The sequence below is a fragment of the Platichthys flesus genome, chromosome 7, assembly GCF_949316205.1.
Source record: "Platichthys flesus chromosome 7, fPlaFle2.1, whole genome shotgun sequence".
Lineage (NCBI taxonomy): Eukaryota > Metazoa > Chordata > Actinopteri > Pleuronectiformes > Pleuronectidae > Platichthys > Platichthys flesus.
In genome coordinates, this window is record NC_084951.1 from 15,057,286 (window position 1) to 15,084,002 (window position 26,717).

The 26,717-nt window shown below is 43.0% G+C and overlaps 1 protein-coding gene across 3 annotated transcripts in view; it reads left to right on the top strand.

The window, feature by feature from the left end:
* The window catches only part of scn8aa (sodium channel, voltage gated, type VIII, alpha subunit a), a 42,970-nt gene that overhangs the window by 7,075 nt on the left and 9,178 nt on the right, over positions 1-26,717 (top strand). The window contains exons 4-22 of one of the 3 annotated variants that reach the window (XM_062392061.1): positions 341-459; positions 1,978-2,067; positions 2,716-2,844; positions 3,734-3,825; positions 7,218-7,439; positions 7,697-7,760; positions 7,903-8,044; positions 9,836-10,042; positions 10,134-10,415; positions 11,724-12,038; positions 13,559-13,694; positions 13,933-14,171; positions 15,364-15,537; positions 15,650-16,006; positions 16,120-16,593; positions 17,206-17,323; positions 18,256-18,410; positions 18,894-19,067; positions 23,278-23,400. In XM_062392061.1, coding sequence (XP_062248045.1) covers positions 341-459; positions 1,978-2,067; positions 2,716-2,844; positions 3,734-3,825; positions 7,218-7,439; positions 7,697-7,760; positions 7,903-8,044; positions 9,836-10,042; positions 10,134-10,415; positions 11,724-12,038; positions 13,559-13,694; positions 13,933-14,171; positions 15,364-15,537; positions 15,650-16,006; positions 16,120-16,593; positions 17,206-17,323; positions 18,256-18,410; positions 18,894-19,067; positions 23,278-23,400 — 3,612 coding nt within the window. Of the gene's footprint in view, positions 1-340; positions 460-1,977; positions 2,068-2,715; positions 2,845-2,935; positions 3,527-3,607; positions 3,826-7,217; positions 7,440-7,696; positions 7,761-7,902; positions 8,045-9,835; positions 10,043-10,133; positions 10,416-11,723; positions 12,039-13,558; positions 13,695-13,932; positions 14,172-15,363; positions 15,538-15,649; positions 16,007-16,119; positions 16,594-17,205; positions 17,324-18,255; positions 18,411-18,893; positions 19,068-23,277; positions 23,401-26,717 lie in introns of those variants that run through there. The other 2 variants (XM_062392060.1, XM_062392059.1) reach the window with 2 other exon arrangements.

The following is a 26,717-nucleotide window of genomic DNA, read 5'->3' on the forward strand; positions in this document are numbered from 1 at the left end:
GGCAGGATAGCACTGAGTGACTGGGACAACATGCCGACGTTAGAAACATCCTGGCAGCCATTTTCACTCAATTTCAAATGCATTTCAGCTCATTGTACGTGACACAAAGATGCACAGTGTACCACTTTATAAGCAAATGCACACTTTATCTTTTATGAATTACCTCACCTGTGTATGAGTTATGAATGCTGTGGTATATATGCAATCAACACGCATGAAAAAGGATGACAAATTCTGCTGTTTTTATTAAGTGTTTAAAATAACATCTGTACTGCATGCATATTTTGAACTGATTATCATCCTTTAATACTGTCTTTCTCTCCCATCCTTCTCTTCACAGACATTTATAGTGCTAAATAGAGGGAAGACAATCTTCCGTTTTAGTGCCACACCTGCCTTGTACTTCATACAACCTTTAAATCCGGTTAGGCGAGTAGCTATTAAAATTTTGATACATTCATATCCTTTTTAAAAATGGGTCTTAACAGCGGAGACAAGAGTTTCCTGTCCACGTGTATTATTCATGATGTTCTGTCTTTCTGCGTGTACCCCTATCGATGTTTCCTGTGACTGTTGCTACAGGAGAGGATACAGACGCTCACTATCTACAGTCAGATTCAGGGGGCTACCCTACATGGAAGAGCGTTCAGGAAGCGGGGCGGTGGCAATTTTCTCATTAAACGGAAAGGCTCGCCAAAATGATGAGTCATCCTTAGCAGTAATCTAGACCTCCTCAATAAGTCCATTATGGTTTTACTCTGTGGCATCCATCACTGTACCAACACGGAGCAGCTGATTTCTTTAACCCCCGAGAGAGAGCGAGAGAGAGCAGTAAATAAAACCTCAAGAGGTGGAAGAGCCATTTCCATAAAGTAGGTCAGATCCGTCCAGCGATTTACCACACGATGAAAATGACATAGAAAGCGATTCCCTGATTGATAACGGAACGGATCCAGCAGACGTTGGCTGGCCGGAGTTACAGCATCAAAATCAATGCAGCACAGACAGAGATGTTGTCTCTTTTAATTAATTTACTTCGTCTTCATCGATAAAATCTGGGACCCACATTACAAATTAACAACTTAACCAATGACAAGTCAGTCAGGCATTAATCAGGTGTTCCAGTGTTTATTCTAATAGCGGCTGCTGTAGCCTCGAGCCGAATGCATATGTCATATCGCTTTGCTAGTTGCTACGACCCAGCTAACTGTCAAGGGCCATTTTGTATAAGTGTGGGGAGCTATTAGCCCCTAATCATATTTAATTGGATAAATGTAGGTATACTTAAGTATAGGATGATTCATCGAATATACTTTAACAGTTTACAGCGAGAGAAAAAAGATAAGTAACAGCCCATTTGTATTCACCTTCCACCAGTGTGCAATGTGAGTGTTCTCACGCACTGCAATGCTGGCAGTAACAACAAAACAAGTCAAACCCTTTGTAATTTGTAATCTGAACAGTTTATATTTCTGTCTCTACATTAACCTCATTTCTGCCCAGCGTTAGCCACAAGCCACAGCTTTAACTAACATCTCCAATTACCCATAAAGCAAGTTCCCAGGTTCTCCTTGTTTCTTTTTTTTTGCGTAAAGCCTCTCTGCACTGAAAGCCTCGCAGCTGTAAACCCTACTGTAGTTTTGGTCATGCCATTGTATTTCCACTAAATATATACCATTTAAATATTTCATGGGGGAAATAATGGCTTTTGTGGTGCTGGGCGCACACAACCACCTCCTGTAAAGTGCTAGGAGTAGATTGTTATGACATTAACCCTTTCCATGTCGCAGACTGACTGGACCAGAGAAAACACATAACATGCAAACTGGAGAAACAGTAGAGATGTTGTATAGCTTTGATGATGCTTATTATGTTATTATTATTACTATAACTATTACTATTACTATTGTTGTTATGTTATGTTATGATGTTTGTGTTCCCCTCTACTATCCATATTTTCCTTAACCTGCTCCTCACTCTTTTCAGCATGATCATAATGTGTACTATTTTGACCAACTGTATATTCATGACCTTTAGTGATCCTCCCGAGTGGTCAAAACAAGTAGAGTAAGTACACTTCTCTTTCTTCAATAAATTCATTCAATGCTAAATTCATGCTAAGAAATAACCCCAGTTTGTGCCTCCCTAATGATTCTTGTAACAACCCGGGCGAAAATACATTTATATATTTGTTGAAAGACAGAAATTTTACTCTAAGTTGCAGCCTTTTTGCATTTAGCTGGAAATGAGAAACATTCCTGGCTTTTACTTTGATAAAACAAATGGAAAATAATAACACAATATATTTGAATGAAAATATACAAAGTCACTGAGAGCATGTTAGCATGCTGCTTATCTCCCTGCAGTGAGTATTTATATTTTGATATATTTGCTTCGACTATGGTATGATGTAGTTTGGCAATGACTCAAATGTACCGTCTATGGGATGCACAAACTGGGATTGAACTTCAGAGCTAACTCTACGTGAGAAACCATTGTGCCAATTCATAGCTTTTTAAAAAAAAACAATTTGCTTAATTAAAAACTGTTTATTTTAGAGTTTTGTCTGTCTCCATGTTTCTAAATGCATCCTCTGACCTACACTCTACTCTGTCATATCCTGGTTCTTTTAACAGCTAATGAGGATGAAGAAATTCACGAGTGAGCTTTGATCGAGCCCCGTGAACTGATTCTGTCAACACTTTTGTCTTTCAGGTACACCTTCACAGGAATTTATACATTTGAGTCGCTTGTAAAAATCACGGCACGAGGATTCTGTATAGACGGGTTTACATTCCTCAGAGATCCATGGAACTGGCTGGATTTCATGGTCATTTCGATGGCGTAAGTATTTCTCTTGTGATCAAACTTGTCCATGGATAATGAAATGATAACATGTGCACAAATATTGCCATTGTTTTATATAAAGTGGGAGGGTAAAGAAAGTGAGATTTAAGTGCTGCAGATGATTGTCCACCTCTCTGTCTTTCTTTTTTCTTCCTTTGTGTCTGATAACCCATCGCCTGCGTTTCCTCCATCTGAGACTTCTCTGGTCTTTCTCTTTGGGAATTGAAGGTTTCCACCTGCGGCCTCCCTGACAAGAGTCATCAAATCTCATCTGACTTGTCCTCTTCTCGTTTTCTAACTCTCCTTTCCATTCACCTATCCTCTCTTAATCTGCCGGAGTCTGCAGCATCCATTTTAAGACCCAGTATTTCCTGCTGCCGACCACATGTCACATAGTTTATACCACAGATTTACCTTCCTCTGTTTGGGCAAATACTTACCCAGAAACCATCCGCACCTTGTAAAAAACACGACATCTTAACTGTTTGTAGAGCTGTCACGTAACCCGTCTGTGTGTAACTTTATCTTTTCCACCTCATATCTTCATGTAAATAACAAGCTGTTGTAACTTTGGTTTGATCCTGCAGGTATATAACAGAGTTTGTAAACCTAGGCAATGTCTCAGCTCTGCGCACGTTCAGGGTGTTGAGGGCATTGAAAACTATTTCTGTAATTCCAGGTAAGACAGGATGGGGCGGGGACGGTTGGGGGCGGGGTCGGTGTTAGGTGTGTGTGTCTTTCTTTCCTTTTACCTTCCACCCTTCTCCTCAGTGGACAGGCTCTGTGAGTGGCGTCGTTTTCCTCCTGGTTCGGTGGTGTTGTGCTCTTGGCGTGTGTGGTTTTTGTCATCGTGTTTGTTCTGTGTGTGATCCTTCCCCTATTTCAGATATATAACAGAGTTTGTGGACCTGGGCAATGTATCTGCGCTGAGAACATTCAGAGTTCTCCGAGCATTGAAAACTATCTCTGTCATTCCAGGTGAGACTCAGTTTAAACACTAAGGCTGATCCTCTCACCCTTTCTTTTCTACTCACTATTATTATGATTACAATTATGATTTAAGCAACAACTGAAGAATTGGAGACAACCATTTTTTGATTTATTTTTCCTCCAAAATTATCAAAAATGGTACTAATACATTTTTGATAGGCTTTGCAGTCTCCTCTAGGGCCATCCAAAGTGTCTGCACTCTCTTCTGCCCCACTAGCACTCTCATAGCAAGGCTCCTTTCCAAGGCAGCTGTGTTTCCCTGTACAAATAGCTTTAATCCACTCCTGTCACCAGCTTCCACATTGACAAAATCACCTTCTCGTATTAAATTTAAATTATCGACAGAATCAGGTGTTACACATACGCATCAGCTAAGAATAGATTAATGCTTCTCAAATTTGACTGCAATCCCTCTAGTTGCTCAATTACAAATTTAATGTGCAAGTGAAATTAAAGGATCAATAATTTTGTTGCACATTTCCACCAGTGATTGAATTGGAGTTAGGAGATCCCATGTTTTTTGGCTCAAAAACGAACCTGGTGTATGTAGATGTTCCCATGAGAAATGGCATAGCTCTTAGAGAAAATAATTCACCCGTTATTTATGTATGAAGACTGCCAAGCCTAGTTTGTGAACATATCTCTTACGCTGCATGATGCTTTTCAGTCACTTGCTTTTAACAATATAAGCCTAACAAGAGCTTGGCTGACAAATGGCATTGAAAGTTTGATTTGCCCTCTTTTGTTTTTAGTTTGGTTATTGATTTTCTTTCTCTATTTTTTTACGACCTACTTGAATGGTATACCACACAGGAAAACGTGTGCTCTTATTCTAGAGGCTGGGGTCGCAGATGGGATGGTTGATTGACCTATTGACCTTTGTGAGTGACACTGACCACACATCTATCTTTCTATCTATTGATAGAGGTCATTGAACAGATGTCGTGCTCGCTCAAAGGAACCACACATTTAGTGTGTGATGTGCAAAGATAAGGGGATCGTTTTGGGAAATAGAAAAACTAACAGAAGGGTTTAAAAAAGCAGTTTAATTGGGGTTACCATATGTGTCGGACAATTTCTTAGCTCTGCAAGCTGTGTTTCCAATTATTTCTGAAAGAAAGTAGCTCAATTTTGTGATGTCACAACGTAGCTATTTGCATATATACATATATATATATATATATACAGGACCGCTGTTTTTAAGACTTCTACACTAAAGAACTGTGAAATCAGACATTTGAATAAACACATTCTTATAAACTGTGTATTTTGAGAGAAAAGCAAGTTTAACTTAAATAGTTCAGTTAAATTCTTTGTAACTAAAACTAAGAATTACAATGATTTATTCTAACACATACTGTTGACCTGCAATTTGGTCAACTGCTCTCTTCCGCTCGCCGAACACAGTCGGTCTGAAGAGCCACATGAGAGCACATTGACCAACATTAGTGACTGTCTTTAATGGAGAGGAGCAAAGGCCCAAAAGGATTTATTGGTTGCTAAATCTCGAGTGAAAGTCACTTAATTGACAACACTTGCTGCCAGCTTATGGATGTGAGCCACTTCAGGCAATGATGCGGCACTTCTGATCTGTACGAAATGGACATGAGCCTAAAGCTGTCCACTTTTGCATTACCGAATATGGCCCAAATATCCCAAAAGAAACATGCATTGGTCTAGGCAAGGTGTTATCTGGATGTGATAAATGGTGAATATGCCCTAAATAGCACAAAACTAATTCGGGCCACCTTTGGTTGACATGTGGTACTGGTATGGCTTACTTGTGGCACATATCTGGCAAACAGGTGTGGACCACCAAGGTGCCATGATTGCACACAGCATGTGGGTTGGATGACAGTGTTCGGCCTGGGCCAAATCTGGGCCGAAAACGTTTGGCTGTGTGGGGGTGGTCCGGCACAAAATATTCAGTAAACTGTTGTTTTACACTCTTCTGTGTTTTATAAAGATTAGACAGAACAATGGATGTAGTGAGCTGTAGAGCTGCTGGTCAGTGGATTTGTGTTAGGCTCAGCTCGACTTTAGGTTATTATTTAATTGACAGGCCTGATTGGCCTGATCCCAATCAAACTCTCTGCCAGAGAGGGAATTCGCATATTTCCCCAAAAGTCAAATATATTTATTTTACAATAAATCATCCAGGCCTGAAGTGGTGGAGTGGAGAAATGTTTAGCTTTTATAGGGTAGTTTTAATGAAGCTAACAGTATATACTGTGCTGTGGAAGGCATACTTTCAGATCTGAACAAGTTATAGGTGTTTTAATATAATTCCCTCACAAATTATATTTGAACTTACTGTGTAAAGTTGTCTTACTTGATTTTTCCAAGATAATGGAGTTTAACTGAGATCATGTGAATGTGCAGTCTTAAATTTAGAGCATATTATACAAGTCGATAAAAGAAGTACAGCTGGATAAAGCCCACTGTACCTGTAGAGGCCAAACACATAAAGTGGGTCATCCTGCTTCCATGTTTGAGTTCCTCGTGGAGCCAGGTGAACACAGCCAGAGGAGGCCAGTCTGCAAGGTAAACGGGTTTTGTCTTAAGTGAAACGGTGGATGAGACAGAGTGCAGGGTCGCGGTATGGGGAGTCAGTGCTTTTCCAATGACACCTTATACAAGACAGTTCAAGAAAGTGCCCACACACTGGCACTGGCATTGAATTGCTCCTGTTCAGCCTTGGAGTTTAAATGACCTGCATGTGGTTTCCACTCCCCCCTCCCCCTGCCTGTGCCTCCGTCCCCCTCATGGCCCCTCGTTGTGCTGCTGTGCTCTCTTCTTTACAGATTTCCTTTCACTTTTCTGCAGTCTTCCCCCTCTTTTCATTGTGGCAGTGAAAAGCCAGTAGTTTTAATTCGACGTTGTTGCAATCTTTTCCTCTCTGGATAAAACTGAAAAAGAGTGGGAAGGCTGTTTGTTTTGTTCCTAGAGATGTCATGTATGTAATCTGTCAGTTTTGTGCAAAATGTATTACTACCTATTCTTCAATTTACTTATCAATTTGATCCATACAAATGATCCCATGCAGTAGTTTATCACACAGTCAGATTTACATATTATTACATTGATAATTAATTAATTAATGAGAATGCAAGATAGTATATTTATGTTAATTTTTTTGTAAAAGCAGGATAGTGTTAACACTCCAGTGAAAACTTGATAATACCCAGTAATAGATTCCTAAAAGGGACTAGCATGTTGGCATAGTAGCAGTATATTAAAGATAATTCCATGTTAGCATAGTAGCAGTATATTTAAGATAATTCCTAGTTGACACAACAGATATTAATTCATTACTGGGGCATCAGCAGCTCCTGCATCACCTGCCTTGTGTGTGTACGTGTATGTGTGATCGCCTCCAGGACTGAAGACCATCGTCGGCGCCCTCATCCAGTCTGTGAAGAAGCTCTCGGATGTGATGATCCTGACCGTCTTCTGCCTGAGCGTCTTCGCCCTCATCGGCCTCCAGCTCTTCATGGGCAACCTGCGGCACAAGTGTGTGGTCTGGCCGATCAACATCACCGAGAACTACATGTCTGGCAGCGGCAAGGGCTTCGACTGGAAAGAGTACATCATGAACGACAGTAAGTGGAGGCAGGGCATCGCCAACAGTGAGCTGGCATCAGTCGAGGAGCACGAGTCAGCCCATATGCTGGAGGGAGAAAACAATATGTCGTTTTGGCCCCGGACAGACAAAAAGAATGGTTTTTGAAATGCAATAAACTGAAGACGCTTTAGCAAAGTAGAAAATTGGACTGAATGGATTTTAAGACCATTGCAGGATAACAAGTGTAGCAGAATGTGAAATGACTCATTATGGCTGTTTGTTATTTTTCTGCAGCCAACTTTTACTTCATCCCTGGCCAGTTAGACGCTCTTCTCTGTGGGAACAGCTCTGACTCTGGGTGAGTTGCCTCCTCTGAACAATGCTGATCCAAGACCTGCTGTAGCTCTTCTATCTGCCTGTAGTCAGATTACATTAGAAGTAAATATCGCTGGGTGCCCTCTTCTCTCTCTCTCTCTCTCTCCTTCCACCCCAACTCACAGCCGCTGCCCGGAGGGCTTCACATGCATGAAAGCTGGGAGGAATCCGAACTATGGCTACACCAGCTTTGACAGCTTCGGCTGGGCCTTCCTGGCTCTCTTCCGACTCATGACACAGGACTTCTGGGAAAACCTCTACATGCTGGTGAGGATGATCTGTCAACAAGTTAGCATTTTTCCACAGGTAGCAGCCAAATCCAATACAATTGAAATAAATCGTGGCCGCTTCTTCAGACGTAAAAAAACAACAGAGTAAACATAACATACCTCCAGACTGCTCCTGTGGCGTCATCCAAGTGTCCAAAGCCCCACAAACCCAGTGAAAAATATCACTGGGTTCTTTTTATCTATAATGAGCAAACTCTTTTATTTTATAGCTTTTTAAATACATTGTTTAGATATTTAAATTAATAGTTTAATTGATTATGAAAATAATCATTTGCTGAAGCTGCACTGCATAGTGAAAAATGTTGTAGACCTTAAATTGTTAAATTAAATGATTGTTTCATTGGTTTATTCCGACTGAGAGTTTGAGATAAAAAAATACAAAATAAAGTAAAATCTTTGTCTCTAGATTTATGCTAGAATTCCTGTTTGTTCAGAATTACCGATCTCCTGCTCCTCCACTGATTGACACAGTTGATATACATACTTTAACTCCACCTCTCACAAACTCAGAGGATAATTCTGTCTCTGTAGTTCTCTATTATTCTCTTTTATTGTATTCAAATGTACCAGCTGCTATGACGACTTAATTTCCCTTCAGGGATGAATAAAGTAATCTATCTATCTATCTATCTAGTCCCCCTTTGACTTTCATTGCCTGCACATACTGTGTCCTGGCCGCTGCCGTACAGTACGTGAGCCTGCTCCCACAGAAACTCCTCTGAAATGGTGGAGACACTCCTGCCTCCACATATGGAGGCCGAGTGGAAAGAAGAAAGTATGAAATATTATCAGCTCAGGATTTCAGAACGGCCAGTGAGGGAGATGAGACCTGATGGGAGCACCCCGACTCATACTGCTATTTATGGTCCCAACTTAGAAATTCAGCTTCCAGCTACAGAACGACAGGCTCTCACTGCCTTTGTGTGTTAAATCATTAGAGACATGATTGTGAAGCTGTGTTTAGGTTTTCGTGTTCAGAAATGTATGTGAAATGGCCGAGTCTATCAGCTCCTGTCGTCCATACAGCGATTATTTTTACCAGCCTACAAACTTCATGCAAAATGTGTGAGGGAATTTATTTTATTAATCCAAGGAATTCTTTTCTTTTTTCGCTCTTCTCCCAGAAGACACTGGTTCACCTTTAGAAGAGGGGAACTGATGATTAGGGAACATTTTATTTAAGTTTAGTGTGTATTTTGTGATGCTAAAAACCTATTATATGCCTGAGTGAATCAAAACTGTAATATACCTGCAGACCTGCTGTGTTTTTACATCAAGAGAGCGTGTTTTCTTCAAGTATGTTCTCATTTCTTCCGCCGGGCCTCTGTAACATCAGGTTCCTCACTTATTGTCTACACTGGGGAAAACATCCCAGCACATTTTGGCAGTGCACTGGCTGGTATAGTGTGCATATGAAAGTAGGTCAAAAAGGCACGTCTCACGGCTCTCCCTGATGAACAACTCAACCTTGGGCTCCTGCTGAGAATGTTGATGAGCGCAGGGAATGACACAGGGAAATAAGCGTTCCACTGCAGCGGTGCTTGTGTTCCCTCGCTGAATCTACTGTCCAGAGGAAGCAACATTTATCCTGAATTAATTTCTGATGCCAAGAAATATGCCCCGTCATGCCATTTTGTCCTTTTATCCCCAGCCCAGATAAACTGTCTCTACATTTCTGCATATTTCTGATGAGTCATTGTGAGTATCAGATGTCAATGGCGTTTCTGCTGTTCTCTTTCTCCTCCTTGGATGCACTGCCTCCGAACAGACCCTGAGGGCGGCCGGGAAGACCTACATGATCTTCTTTGTGCTGGTGATCTTTGTGGGATCTTTCTACTTGGTGAATCTCATCCTGGCTGTGGTGGCCATGGCTTATGAAGAGCAGAACCAGGCCACCATGGAGGAGGCCATTCGTAAGGATGAGGAATTCAAGGCCATGCTGGATCAGCTCAAGAGACAGCAGGAGGACGCCCAGGTCAGTCCTCCTCTGCAGTGTTGAGGCTGCGATGATTCCTGAGCCATGTGATATCATTGCTCTCAATCTATCCATGTGTTTGTGTTTGCAGACTGCTGCCATGGCAACCTCTGCAGGCACAGTGTCAGAGGATGCGGTAGAGGATGACGGAGGGGGGCATCTCTCGTGCAGCTCCTCTGAGATGTCGAAACTCAGCTCCAAGAGCGCCAAAGAGCGTCGCAACCGTAAGAAGAAATGGCGGCAGAAAGAGCAGGACAAGGAGAAAGGCGACAGCGAGAAGTTTGTCAAGTCAGAGTCGGACGACGGCAGCAAGAGGAGCCGCTTCCGTTTCCCTGATAACCGGCTGGGTCGAAAGTCTTCCATTATGAACCAGGTGAGGAAAACTTCTCTCTTTTTTTTTAAATTTCATTACAAAGTTGTCACATTTAAACACATTTATTTATTCGGGGATATAGACCTATCCCGCTATATTAAAGAATGTGAAAATGGATCCAACCCCTGATCCATATCTGCACCACATTTAATGGGGTTTCTCTTTTGGAGATGTAGTCCCTGTCCACAAAATTCCAGGGAAATCAGTTCTTTTGTTTTTGCGTAATCCTGCTTACAAACAAATATACAAACCAAGCAACAAACAAATGGACTGCGGCAAAAACAAAACCTCCTTGATTGAGGTTATTGTATTTTTCTCCATAGTTTTGACAAAAATCTTGCATGCAAAAATATCAGAACCAGACTTGTGAGCTATATGCATGTCTAGACATCACTATAGGTTCCACATGAAGCTCAGTGATAATTATTTATGTAAAATAGAAACGAGAGCAAACCAATCTATAACTACAGTGCCTCAGAATTAGACACAAAGCTCTTCTTATCTCTATGAATAGAATGTAGATGTCAGTGAATGATGCGGCTGCACAGGTATATTTCAGATAGAGAGTGCAGCTGCGGTACAATGTGCTGTTGCCTGAGCTCACATACAGGGGAGCATATAGTGGCCAGAGATTTAGCAGCACATGTCCAGGTCCTGAATTATTCACAGTGATTACATGAATGTTTCAGAGGAAGAAATGCTGCTGCTTTGTTTAGGCACCTACAGTACACTGGCTCTTATATTTTGCGTGTATGTTTTGTATTCACCAAACAAGTTAACAAAGGCATCCGGGCCTCATGCAACACAAGTGGGAAAACCACGGTGCATTGATTCTGCTGAACGTTCATCATCTGCACAGGCTGCTGTCATAAAATGTGATTTCAGTTGCATGGCGCTCTGTGCGGATATAATCATAATATTTGGATCAATACGAGCGGCAGCACAGATTGATGTCATGACTCATGTTTGTGTCTATGTAGTTGCAGCTGCCTGCATCCCCGTCCTGTGTGTGTGTGTGTGTGTGTGTGTGTCTGTGTGACCTTGACAGTGTTGGATATCGCTGACCTAATTATGCATTTCTGACATGTTTGTTAAGACACGTGATTGCTCCGGCGGAATATTCCTCCCCGGGGAAAAGTGTCCTGCTTGCATTTGTTTTCCCACAGATGTTGCCTTTCATGGTGACCCCCAGAACTGATGACAAACAATATAAAAAGGATGGTGCAATCAAATGTAATTCACAAAACACATTGGGCTGCATAAATGTCTCCTCTCCTCTCCTCCACTCCTCTTCCTCCTCATCTCCAGTCCCTACTCAGCATACCCGGCTCGCCTTTCCTGTCCCGCCACAACAGTAAGAGCAGCATCTTCAGTTTCAAGGGCCGCAACAAGGACGTGGGTTCAGAGAACGAGTTCGCCGACGATGAGCACAGCACGGTGGAGGAGTGCGAGGACCGCCGGGGCTCCCTGTTCAGCCCGTACCGGCGGAACAGCTACAGCGGCTTCCACGGAAAGAGGAACAGCACGGTGGATTGCAATGGCGTGGTGTCGCTCATCGGCCCTGGGCCCGGTGGACGCCTTCTGCCTGAGGTGAAAATAGATAAGGCAGCTACTGACGACAGTGTAAGGAAGTCTATGAGTAGACCTATCTAGGCATGGCCCCCCCTCTCGTCCGTTTCCTTTTCTTACTACTCTCTACTCTGTCATCTTGCAAGTCCGTATGTATCTCTTGGCTAAGCGCTCGCGCCCTCCCCCTCCCCCAGCCCCTGCAGTGTATGCTGCCCTCCAACAGTAGACAAAGGATGGAGAAATAATTACATTTTGCAGTGATTATACTTTAGCCTACCCCTGCATTTCATAGGTTAGTGGAACTAGGTCTATCAGTGACTTCCAGGCAATGTTGTTGTTTGATTTCGAACAGTGAATGTCAATGTTTTGAATATGTTCACATCAAATTGCACATTCTTCAAAAACACACAACCCCTATTAGGCTTCGTCACCTACATCAAACCCCTGTTTAAGATTTAATTCACAACTTTATGCGTGGGATGTCATCAAGTTCCTGTTTCACACAGTCAAGTAATATAAGATCATTTTTGTTAGCAAACAGCATATAATGATGAGTTAACGTGCTCCAGTGTGTTGATGTTTTCCTCCTCCAGGAATCCAGCTCCTCTGCTCGCCTGTGTGGGTAGATCTACAGTAGGAGGCAGATGAAGCAGAGGGGACCAGCACTGTAGAGCCACAGACATTTTATCTGCTTCCCTATTACACAGATAATATCCCAGAGCAGAAACACAAGCAAAACACACCATCCTATCAGGCACTGATAATAATAATCATAATATAATTTAAGAAACAAAGGAGGGCTGCTGTCCTTGTCTGTCTTTTCCTCTTTTCCAGACTCTCCCTGGTCAACATTAGTGAATTAGTCGTGTCTCATTCTAGTTAGCATGGTAGATTCTAACCCAAGTTTACAGCAAGCATGAAATATACGAATAGAACAATGGCTATGATGTTTGTTATTTCCTCTCCTTCTCTTTGACTTGGAGCATGCTCGTGCATGACAACTGGATGGCTCTGAACTATCTGCCTCCATTATGATCTCTTTACAATGCTCTTGACTTGATGGTTGCAATATAAGTTGTGTGGTTTCAAAGTAGGAAGATACAGTAGCATCACTTTGCAAGTGACAGATTCAGATGGCCAGATTGGAGAGACATTTTGTAAAATAACCTAATGATTATATTGCAATGGCAGCAAAGCCTCCATTATCGCATGACAGGACTGAAAATGCACTCATGCAGAAGCAGTTCTCCTTGCACAGTTTCTCACAATCCATTTATTATTTAATCGGGATGAGCTAATTACGTTCTAACACAATTAGGTCAAGTTGCCCTAGACCACTGCTCCCACTTTGGCTGAGACCTGCATGCATTTACAGCATACACACACATCTTCCTTGAAACCAGCATTGAGATAGAAAATAATAAAACATTTGCCCACGACCCCCCCACCAACAATCTGACTACTTTTTCCTGCCAATGCTGTTGTGCACTTCCCTCCGCCGGCCACCGGTGGTGAGGTGGGATGGTGTTCATGTCCTCTCCATGGGTGCTTGATTCTTCCTCTCCCCCTGACAGCCGACTACTGAGGTTGAGGTGAAGAAGAAGCTGTCGGGCTCCCTGATGGTGTCTGTGGACCAGCTCAATACCTCATTTGGGCGGAAAGAGCGGGCCAACAGTGTCATGAGCGTCATTACCAACACACTAGTGGAGGGTACTGCCACTTTAACCCAGCTATTTAACCTGCTCTCTCATTATTCTTTAACTAGGGCTGCTCTCATTGAATGATTAGTTTTGACATGAATTTCCTGCTTATCTGCTTTGCATATCGAACAGTACCAGATACATACAATGCATACAATTTTTTTCTATCATTTGATACCATTGCATGCTGTATGCTTAAGCACGCCAGTATGTTTGGATTTGATGTGTGGTCCGCGCTATGTCTTCAGAACTGGAGGAGTCTCAGCGCAAGTGTCCGCCTTGCTGGTATAAGTTTTCTAACACATTCCTGATCTGGGAGTGCTCCCCCCATTGGATTAAGATCAAGGAGATTGTGAACCTGATAGTGATGGACCCCTTCGTGGATTTAGCCATCACCATCTGCATCGTCCTGAACACCCTCTTCATGGCCATGGAGCACTACCCCATGACCCCCGACTTTGAGCACATGCTGTCCGTGGGCAATCTGGTGAGTGGCAATCTTTTTGTTCTTTTAATTTTAATCGGAATCAGTCGTAAACTATTTCCTCTGCTTCTCCTCAGCAGCTCTAAGAGAGGCGTTATTTTTGGGTCTATAATTGCGTTTTTTTTCATTGCCACTTCAGAGTTGAAAGGGAGAAAAAAAAGCCCTCCCTAACCCCCCTGCTTCTTTCCTGAATCCATGTGTTTCTCGATTCTTCACATACACATGTTCCCTTTCTTCTCCTTCTATCTGTCTTTCTCCAACTCCACTCTGGCGAAGTGGAGCTGATGTTAGCTTCAGTGGAACCGGCCTGCATCTCTCCGCTGGTTGGCTGACGGGTGGGAGGCCGGTATTAATATTTCATGGAGGCTGATCGATGAGCTGCTCCAAAATGGTGCCTGAATCTTGGCTCGGATAACTCAACCTGCCTGTTTTCACTTAAGGCTTTTTAGGGAAACTGAGTTAATCCGAGACCGGACAGACGATGATTTTTGTTTTATTTTTCAGTGTCACAGATGTTGAAATATGTTGAGTCAGTGTCCCAAAACAAGATGCTACCGATGAGACAGCCACCCACTCTGTGTGTGTGTGTGTGTGTGTGTGTGTGTGTGTGTTTGCATAGGTATTGCGATTGTCGTGGGGACCTACATCTGTTAACTTATTATGGGGAATTGTATTCGTTTTAGGGAAAAGAGCAATGATGCAGATCATAACATTTTGAGGTGAAGAAATGTTTTACGATTATAGTTAGAGTTTGACTGAGTCTTTACAAAATCAATGTAAGCTGATGCAATGTCTCCTGAAGACATGGAGTCACATGTGAGTATGTGCAAGTGTGTATATTTACATTTAGAGGGACACAAATGTGTTATTTACTAGTCCTGCTCTAAGATCAATTAGAAAATAGCCAATGGGGGCTCAGGTGGATATTCTTCTAGGTCACCATGATGCAATATGAGTCCTCATCTTCTTAGACATGCACATGCACACACACGCACACACACACACACAGACCCCCCCCCCCCACACACACACACACACACTCACACATACACACACAGACACAGGATGTTATACTTTATTATTAATTAACATTTGGGATATTTTATACAGTGATTGATTTACATATTTAAATATGTAGATCTGAAAACAGGATATTATACTCATGTTCAACTCTGTTCTCTTTACTCCTTGCCAGGTTTTCACTGGGATCTTTGCAGGGGAGATGCTTTTCAAGCTGGTTGCTATGGATCCATATTACTACTTCCAGGAAGCTTGGAACTGTTTTGATGGATTCATTGTGACGCTGAGTTTAGTGGAGCTGGCTCTGGCTGATGTCGAAGGCCTGTCTGTGCTGCGGTCATTCCGATTGGTAAATTTTCCCTCTTGCACTTCCCTGAGGTAGCTGTATAGTTGGGATATTAGCTTATGAGGTTTGTATCCTAATCATGTCCTACTTATTCTTTCCACCCGTTCAACTTCAGCTGAGAGTGTTTAAGCTGGCCAAGTCATGGCCAACCCTCAACATGCTGATCAAGATCATTGGTAACTCGGTTGGAGCCCTGGGGAACTTGACTCTGGTGCTGGCCATTATCGTCTTCATCTTTGCTGTGGTGGGCATGCAGCTGTTTGGGAAGAGCTACAAAGACTGCGTGTGCAAGATAGCCAAGGAATGTGAGCTGCCCCGCTGGCACATGAACGACTTCTTCCACTCCTTCCTGATCGTCTTCCGGGTGCTGTGCGGCGAGTGGATCGAGACCATGTGGGACTGCATGGAAGTGGCGGGCCAGGGCATGTGCCTCATCGTCTTCATGATGGTCATGGTCATCGGCAACCTGGTGGTGGGTGTCCACGTTGGGCCGACTGTTGGCTCCCCAGCTACCTTTAAATAATAATATTGTGGTAAAAGACCTTCACAATATTAGGTAACCTATTTCTTATTCTTTGTCCGAAGGTGTTGAACTTGTTTCTTGCCTTGTTGCTGAGCTCATTCAGCGCCGACAACTTGGCTGCGACAGATGATGACGGCGAGCCCAACAACCTGCAGATTTCAGTCAAGCGCATAAAGGTAGGGATCGCATGGATAAAAGTGAAGGTGCGGCTACTGATGGCCGCCCTGCTAAAGAAGCCACCGATGGAGGACGAGCAGAAGCCTTTGGACGACATGTATGACAAGAAGCTGAACTGCATCGCTAATCACACTGGGGTGGACATCAACCGCGACCTGGACTACGCCAAGAACGGCAACGGCACCACTAGCGGCATAGGCAGCAGCGTGGGGAAGTACATGATCGACGAGGACCACATGTCTTTCATCCACAACCCGAATCTGACCGTCTGCGTGCCCATAGCTGTGGGAGAGTCCGACTTTGAGAACCTCAACACGGAGGACTTCAGTAGCGAGTCGGAATGTGAGAACAGCAAAGAGGTCAGTCAGATGTGTATTATCCACTTCCAGCTTTTAACACTAAATCAATGTTTTCCAAGCACTTACAAAATAAGTTTGAACTTTTTCCTCGAAGATGACACGTGTTGTTGTTCTTGTAATAAACCTCAACTATGTGCAATTTCCACTCTCAGGACAATAAAACTATGGGCCTTGCTGCTACTCTGGACTGCTCAGGCCCTACTGTAACTCAATTACTCTGTAGAGTATTCTTTAGAGTGGCTGGAGCATGGATGAAATTGATATCAGCTGATGTATCTCTCTTGACAAATTGCATTTAGAAAACTTTCAGAGCACACCATCTGCCATCTGATATTTCATTTCAATGTTAATGAGTATGATATGTGATCTTCAGGGTTGTTATGGTGCCCATTTCAAGAGAGCAAATACTTCTTGAGTTTTTATTTTAGACTAAGGAAACGCATATTGGAGATAATGTGATATTTACATTTCCTAAAAGGTCCAGAAGACTTCTTGAGTAATTCTTAGCTTTGCAATGAAACCAGAAATGTTTCTGAATCCCTAAAACTTTCCCTATGTTTCTGTCTGTGTGCGTGTGTATATGTGTATATATGTATATCTGCATCTCTGCAGCTGGATGAAACCAGCTCGTCAGAGGGCAGCACCATTGACATCAAGCCAGATGTGGTGGAGGAGGTGATAGAGGAGGCGGTGGAGGAATACTTGGAACCAGAGGCCTGCTGGACAGAGGGTGAGACCGCTGCTCCTGTAACACCCAGTTCCTCTACTCCTAAATACAGAGATTCTCCATGGAAATGACAGGCCGGTCAATGGACGGTGACAGAGAGGGAGAGAGCGAAAAAGAGAAAGACCTTTGCCACAGATGCAGCTGAATGCTACCAAATAAATGTCAGGGTTGCCAGTAGAGTCCGGTGTAATCAAAATCATGAGCTTAGGTCACATTGTTGTTGCTTATGTTCTCTACATTAAATTCTTCTGCATAAGACATCAGCTGCTGCCTGAGATCTCCTTTCACCAGTTTCCAGAAAACTTCCATCACACATTGTTAACCTATAAACCTATTTTTTGGTCAGTATGCCAGTGGATTATTTATTTTATAATAATGTGTTTGTAATTTAAAGAATTAGAAATTGTTCAGGGACTTTTTTCACTTTGAAGCTGCTTTATGAACTAGAAGGCATTCAGTAGAGTGCCTGCATCCGCCATTGCCCACTATTTCCCTAGTAAACCTAAATATACATTTACTGCATCTTGATTTTAATTGGATCTGCACCTACTGGCAAACCCTCATAAATGTCAGTCCCCTAAACAAGTTTTTCATAAAGATGCATCAATTATGATCTGAGAAAAATGGAAATAATCAAATCTTATCTCATAATGTTAATGGAAGTGAAAAAAAAACCTGATCCGGATTCACACCTACATTTAATTGGTTCTTCCGTGTGTCACGCCTCGCCCTTGTACATAATTTCATGGAACTTGTTTGAGAAGTTTTGACTCCAGCGACATCTACTACATGACTCATTCAAGCATAATACACAGGATTCAGAGTGCACACTAAGGGGGGGGGGGGGGGGGGTTACACTTGAGCACAGGAATGGAATGTACATCTTAATTTAACTCATCATAACGAATGTCGTCTCTTCTCCTGTGTGTCTGCAGGTTGCATCGCAAAGTATAAGTGCTGTGATGTTCCGATCAATGAGGGCTGGGGGAAGCCCTGGTGGTTCCTGAGAAAAACCTGCTTCCTGATTGTGGAACACAACTGGTTTGAAAGCCTCATCATCTTCATGATCCTCCTCAGCAGTGGCGCCCTGGTAAGCATCATCTGAAGCACACAATTCATGAAGCCAATAGAATCCAAACTGGATAAAGACTGAAGATCTTGAAAATAAAGAAACAGAGCCCAGTGAGTGGTTGAGGAGGTGGAGGAGCTGTTCAGTGGGTGGTGCAGTCAGTTTGGTTGTTCAGACTCCGAGCTGCTCTGTTGGGGGGAGGGGGCGTCAGTGATTAATGGGCCGTGCAATTTATCAAAGACGGATCTGTTTCAGGAGATTGAGTGAGGCCTTGTTTTTAACCCTGTCGAATAAGAGCAGAGGCTGCTGCACATCCACGTTCACTCTGGACTCATTTCACACAGAAGATACATGTCTCACTTGTAACTCATCATTTGTGATCAGCCCTGAGTGAGCAGCGGCGCTGTACACAGTTTCATTAGCAGAATTATAAATCATCAGGTGTAATATTGCTTTTTGCTGCCGTCACCGCGGCTGACAGCAGTTGTTCCTGTTCCTCCGCAGGCCTTTGAGGACGTGTACATCGAGCAGAGGAAAACCATTCGGATCGTTCTTGAATACGCCGACAGGGTTTTCACCTACATCTTCATCCTGGAGATGTTGCTGAAGTGGGTCGCCTACGGTTTTGTCAAGTACTTCACCAACGCCTGGTGCTGGCTGGACTTCTTCATTGTGGATGTAAGTCAGGCTCCTGCTTCCTCAATGTATTAGACTGAGAGTGTCGTAGACTATAGAGCAGAACAGCGGCCCCTTGGTCCTCAACCACACCCTGGTAAAAATATATTTATATATATTTATTCAGTCAATTTAACAGCGATGCTATTGCTAATTTCAAGATATGTAGATACAGGCTCTGATGTTGCTAAAAACTGCATGTAGCTGTTACCCTACTGTTATGTGTAGGGTGTGGTTAGGGTATAAACTGAATACCTGCTTCATGGTGTGCGTTAGGTGAGAGGGCATGTTGTGCACATGTTGTTTACTCATGCTGTAAGGATAGTGTCTTACATGACTACACTACAGTCTGTCCATTTTAAATAAACACATGCCCGTGTCACCTTTTTCGTCTCCATCAAGCAACAATCCCTCTTTTTACTTGGCTGATCCCCGTGAGATGCTTGAATATGTACAAGAATTGTTCGCTTGTGAATCCAAACACAACTATTGCCGTGTCACAAGCATGAAACCGCTCAGTCTGTTTCCGTATAGGAAATTGAAATACACAATTGAAATGCACAATTATTTGAACATGGACGCCACCAAAAATTTTATTGAGCCAATTAATAAGAGACAATAATTATTTCAAGCATATTCAAGTTTCTCTCAGAGTGGTGGGGAGTGCCACAGATGTGTCTCTGTAAATTTGACTTTACCTGTGTCTCTGACCTGAACAATGCTTGATATGTGCCTTTGTCCTCTCTGTCTATGTGTGGACTTCTCTGGTCCTTGTGTCAATCAAGTTTGAAAGAGCAGAACAGGGATAATTCTTCATTCTAATTATTTTACATTGAAAAATATACTGCGTTACCACCATTTAATCCAATTTTAATATTTGGGGGGAGGGTTTCAGTGAGATTCTAATGTGGGGAAGGGAGGAGATCATTTCCATATACAGAATTTGAATATGACATGATCATGATTAGAGTGAGAATTTCCCTGACTTCTGAATTTCTTCCTTGAGCTAACCACCTCTCCACAGTGTCCACCACTTCCTCCAATAACCATGAATGGACTCCGATCAATGGCCAGAGGTTGCCATGTTGATTCTTTATGAGCTCCTATGACCCAAACCTCCCCCCTGCAGCAACACACTTTTTACACACCACAGATTATGTGCACAAAATGATTATTGCCTTATAATTACATTATTATAGTGTTACTACTATGTATAGAGTTTGTATGAGTTACACATACTCTTCAGGTCTGTTTCTTAAGGAACAACACACACTTTTTTTATATATGATTTAAAGTTGGACACATACACACACACAGCTTGTGGCAATAACAATCATAGCACGCTGGTATGATTGTGGTTATGCCGTGGTAGACTCACTCCATGTGTAGGTGTTGATCTCCAGCCTTTAGACAGAGCAGGGCACTTTATCACCAACAAAGAGCTACGTCCCTCCCTGTCCCTTCCTCCCTTCCCTCCCCGTCCTCCTCTCGTACCCTCTTGAAAGTGTAACCTCAGGAATGTGGTGACATTGTTCTTGCTGAGATGTAATGATGGTGGGTGACAGGTGGCCAGCGGTAAGTTTGGTCTTCACTTGCGCTCCCCCTCCGGAAAAAGCAAACAACTTGCGCTTGATGAGACTGGGTTGTGTTGTGCCTCTGGCGTCCTGTGTTGTGGGGTCAAACCATCGCCATGGACTCAGAAAAGGGGAGGGGGGACACCATCATTAACCCGGCCTGTATTTTTCTGAGTGTGGATGTGCCTGCCTCTCTGTTTGAGTATGTTCCTCCTCATTTTCCTTGTGTTATATCTCTGTGACATCCATTTGATTTGTGTCTTCCTGATTTTCATTATAATGATGTTTTTGTATTGTGTTATATATTACCTAAATGCCAGGAGCAAGAAATGTAAAGTTAGGTTAGAGAGTTAAGTGTCATAGTGTGCGACAATGTAGCAATAAGAAACATAGTCAGGGTAGGTGAGCATGAGGCTGATAGCTGTCATACTCCATTCATCTTTCTTTTTCACTCAGGTTATTATCATTGTTTTGTTGTGTTTTTCCCTTTGTTTTTAGTTTGTTTTATTTCTGTGAGGCTCTGGTTTGTGCTGTCGTCATCATGGGATCACAGCCCCAGATGTCATTGGCCTTGCCTTGCAGAGCTCTGTGAGAAGGACGCTGAGGCGCTGAAGCCGCTACTGCACAGCTGGCCCAGCGGGGGGCTGGAGGCCAGGGACCCCAAAAAGGGGGGCTCTCCAAGGGGTCAGGCTGAAGGTGACAATAACCCCAAACACTCTAGTGTAGCTCAAGGCAAAATCTTTATTTGACTGTCTACCTGCCAGAACAGTTTCTCAAGGGGCGATGATATTGATTTAAATAGGGGCTTTGTGCCAAAGAGTAAGTACATGGAGGAATCTCAGCAGAATCTAAATAAAATCCCCACAAGGACGTCCTGGACCTGATGTTTGAACAGTGTCCAACATTTATATTAAGAGGTCTGAAACTAGACTGCCACCTTTCCTGCTGCTCTTTTTATAGTTTTGATGGATTCCTCTCCTAAGATGCTGAAATGTCGATAATGGCATCAGTAAAATGAAGATTTTGCCTGTTACAATCCTCCCTCCGTGACTTTGGTAAGCTTTGGATGTTGTGTACTTCTTGCGGTGAGTTTGACCGGTTGGTGTCGATGGCTGTTTGGAGGTGCCTTCACATGTGTTCACCGTTGATATTTCTCCATATTTGTAAGGAACTGGTATTCCTCCTGTTTCAGTCCCTCCAGCATCCAGACTGAGAAAATTGCATTCAGGAAAAAAAAGGGGAAAAATCCCTGAGGATGAAGTACTCCGGTGAATGTGCACTAGAAAATTATTTCTATTCACTAGAATTTATATAATTTAGAGGATTATTCTAACACAAATGCATTTTTCATTTCAAACAACCTGCATTCAGCCATAGCATACTTCTTTCCAAAACTTCTCTGGACTTCACTAAGGCCAAGTCATTCCTTTACCACATACCACATGTCAAAGAACATAAGAGCAGCTTACTGACCACGTTCTATATCGTCCATTTCCTCCACTGTTAATGATGCAATACATATGTGTTCAGCTCCATGGACCAAACATATGGGGGAATAACTGAGGCCACTATACCGAATTTGACTTTTAATCATTACGGTGATAAAAAAATCCTGTACGTTTACAGTGGCACTGAGAATTGGTGTGTGTCGAGTTTTGTGACATAATAACTCCACTGAAGGACTTAGTGACTGTTAATTAACTTATGATAACACACCATGAGGTGTTCTTTGGCTGCAGAAATATCCTTGGTAGCTGCTGCGGGACGTGAGAGGAGCTGCACCAGTTTCTTTGAGGTTGTGTTATTGTCAACTGTTGTTAACTGTGTGTAACTCGACAGTACCCTTGCGTATTTTTGTCCTTTCAGTGCTATCCAGTGCTAATGACTATATCCGGTCTCCCCTTTAACCTCCATCCCTGTCTCTCGTTCGTGGTTCATGTGACTGTGGCTCTCCTAATCGATTTCTTAATGCTGTGTGTCAAGTTTGATTTGATGTCTGATGAGACGGAAAAATAGCAAAATGACATACCTGTACATGTTTACTTGTATTCTTTCTCTTAGGTTCCGTTAGTTTGTGTGTCTTAGATTATATGGGATTTTATGCCTCAGCCCGAGAGCGACATGGAGAGACATTGTTAGAGGGGCAAGGGTAAGGCTCTCAAGTCTGTTGGGTTTTTATCAGGGTAACCTCTCTCCTTCCCTTCCCCCCAACTCCTCTTCCTCTCCCTGTCCCTGCGCTTGTATCTTTACTAAATCATGAAGCACTCTTCTCTGCCTAATTTGCCCTCTATTTGAGTCTTATGTCTCTATCTCCTCTCTTTCTCTCTCAACCACAAATTCTTTTGCAGGTACAAAGGACTTTTCACATCTCGTCAGCTGCCCCAAAATAACAGACAAACAATCCCTATGGCCTACTGCTACTAAAAAATTATACGCACATAAAACCTATACTAAACATTGACCTTCTCTCTCAGTGTATATACATGTATTAATGCAATATTATACATGTATATACATGCATAGATTTATGTGTGTATGTCAAGCAACTCTCCACGTATGTCAGGGCCGTCTCTCGTCCCTAGTGAATATTCTCACTTCTAACAGTTTGGAACCTCTTTTGCTTCTCTGTTTTTGTGTAGGTGTCTATAGTCAGCCTTGTAGCTAATGCGCTGGGCTACTCCGATCTAGGGCCCATTAAATCACTCAGGACACTAAGGGCCTTGAGACCCCTCAGAGCCTTGTCACGTTTTGAAGGGATGAGGGTAAGATCCAAAGCTAAGCAGCTGATCCTTCCGCATGCCCATTCAACAGTTTAAAGCATGCTAGAACTGATCTGAAAACAAACTAAGAGGATTTTAAAAAAAAGAAAGAAACTCCATAATATTGGGGGATTGTTTTTAAAACAAGGAAATGAAAAGCCAAGAAGTCACCTTTCCATGCGCAATCCTGTACCATGCCTTTTTGTTAGAGCCAGTCATGATGCAGCTGGGAGACTGAGTAAAGTAACAGTGAAGTAATATTGCCAGCAGAACAACATGCATTTCAATTGAATTTCTTAAACAAACCAAAATATATAAAATTATTCGTTTCATTACAATATGACAAAAAAAAAACGTAACCAGAAATATCTTTCACGAAGCTGCCTCATCACACAAGTGACAAACCAGAAGTTACCTCATCTTACTTTGTTTCCTCCTGATTGGACAAAGTGAATGTGACATTGGTAAACGCTAACCAGACTTACATGCCATCTCATGTAGAGCATCCGAACCAACAGTTAGTTCTTCATTTGGCCTGATTTTCAACCACTGCTTTCAATTGAGACCCCCCTCCCCTCCTGCTCCCATAACACCCCCCAACCCCCACCCCCTCTGCTTCCATAACAACCTAACCCCACCCTTCCCAGCTCACATCATCTCTCAATACATTTGGGCATCCGGCATTGAGAACAACCAGCAGGAACCGGGGGTGGGGGGAGTTTGCGGGATCGCCACCAAAACCTCAGCCCGACCATGCCACACCAAAAGCTGTGCATGCAAGGTGGCTGCCAAACAACCGCTCGGAGGAACCTGTCTTGTATCACAGTAACCTCTGGTTGCTTCAGCCGTCTGCTCCTAAAAGACGTAGATCTGATTGGTTGTCCCTGTGAATGGTGGTAATGGTAGTTTGTGCCTGGTTGTTGTCACCCGTTGTCCCTCTTGTCTCTCTCTCTCCTCTTCTCTCTGTCTCATTCTCTTTAACCTCTCACTGCTCTTTGACTGGTTGACTTGTCTTCTAGTTTGAGCCTCCTCCTCCTCCTCCTCCTCCTCTTCACCTCATAATGCCCCCACCTCCCCTCAGCCCCAAATGTGCAGCACTGTGCGGCACCCACACCTGCTTCTCTTCATCCCCCTCCTCTTCCCCCGCAACCCCCTTATCCCTCCACTACTCACTCCACCTCGACTCGGTTCGGCTGGGCCGGACCGCTGGAGGGTCACCACACTCTCTCCTGCTTGTCCAGGATCTTTCTGAATCAGGGACTGAGACAGAAACCACACACACTCTGTGCTGTGGCTTTGGGAGGAAAGTATTTGTTAAGTTTCTGCCAGTGTCAGCGCCATCCTGATCTGCTTACAGCCCCAGCTCTGGCGGCAGATTATTACTGCAAATTTATTTTTTAACATTGTCCATATGAAACATTGTTATTGCCTCCCGTTGGGAATGCAGGCAGAAGCTTAGCAAATATACCAGGCTGCCATTTCACACAAGGCATTACTGCTGTCATGTCATGGCACCACATACTGTAGAGCATTCAGCAGGCCCTGGCTTCCTGTTGCCTTCCACTCCCACGGGAAGTGAAACTGGGAGGCAACAATGGGCCCCAGTTAAGCTCTGACTTTGAGTGCTGGTTCTGGGTGGGCGGTGGCCCATAGGTTGACTGGCACTACTGCAATAGGACAACACTCTCAACCCTAAACAGAAAATGTGTCGCCTCACTTTAGCATGTCCCAAAAATGACCGACCAGCAGAGGAGAGGAATATGTGTAATCAATTAGTGGGGGGATTGTTTGCGAAAACAAATACATTTTTTAAATGGGACACACAGTGAAGACTTATTCATACCAGATATCCAGGAACTAAATGGTGGTGCCATTGCGTATGAGCAGACATCAATTATTTTAGGCCCTGGATAGGCTTCATGGATGCTGTCATGAACGTTTCAATTGAAACTTGCAGGGTTGATTGTTAATTTTTGAAAGGGAAATAGACCTGTCAGTGAGATGATGTCATTTTTGGGGTTGGAAGTTATGGCACATTTGCTTCAATAGAGATAAGATACCTATTTCCCTTAGGAATTACCTCATTCACTGGGTGTATGAGGTGAGGATGGCCAAGCAATGCAAAGGAAAAAAAAGAGAGGAATTTCAATCCTGCTTTATCAATAATCTTTAGTATAATGTCTGTGTTCACCAATTGAGTTACCGTTTTGTTTTGAACTGAAAACGGGGAAAAAATAATTTGAGGTCAATCAATAAATAACTGAACAGGGAAAAACATGAATGGAGAGATGACACGATGAGAGACTCTGGAGAGTTAGAATGATGAGAAGTTAAAACGTCCCCGCTGGTTGAGTTTTTCACATTGCAGAGGTCAACGCAGCTCAACAGCGCCGAGCGGGCGGCGCGGATCCAGTGGGAACATTGCACTGCTTAACATGCAATGAAAATTGGCTGTTCTTATACTTGCTATAAATGCTCTCTTTCTCTTAACCCTGCTTTGTAATCTTGGTCCTTTACTTTTTTACGAGCAATGCATTTTACAGGAATGGCACCATGTCTAGAAATCCTAGCTCCAGAAAACCTCCGTCTTCCTGATGGAACTTCTAATGCTTAAGTTCCACCCAAAGATTGGAAAATCACAATCATCTTTATCAGCCATTAATGACTTAACTCAGCCTGAGGCCTTTGGATTCAAACTTCACCCAATCACCTCAATGGCCACAATATATAACAGACAAAATGTTTTGTAGACAAATCTCACATTGTGCTGTAGACGTTTGTCAGACTCCCATTTAACCCACGTTAATATCAGAATGGCTCGTCAGATGTACAAACAAAGCTTCAGCCATTATCTCTTTAGCCGCTATCTCTCTATCCACACCTTTCTCTATTCATTTACTTATTGATTTGAGCGGATCTTGAGAACGTACAATGATGCCATGTCACACGCATGTAATATAACTGCCGATGCACATGTTGCATTTTGAAAGCCATTTTCCCTCTTCCTGAGAGCGCATTCCACTCAGCATGGCCTAATTCCTTTTTTAAAGCGCTGCATTTTTTTTAAAGCGGGTCAATTGTACCTCAGATCGAGCAAAGAGCCGTTCTCTCAGCGAGTGCGATGGCAACTAGACGTGGGAAGGATGTAAATCATATTTGGAAAACGATCCCTAATTTATTTCCTCTTAGCATGAGACATTGGAACAGCGGCCCTCCCTGTGCTCGACATGAGAAATTTATGATTGAACGTTCAACACCAGTCAGTTTGTGCACGCGCTGAGAGAATCCTGCTCTGGAGCTCCTCCCTGTCTGCGTGTAAT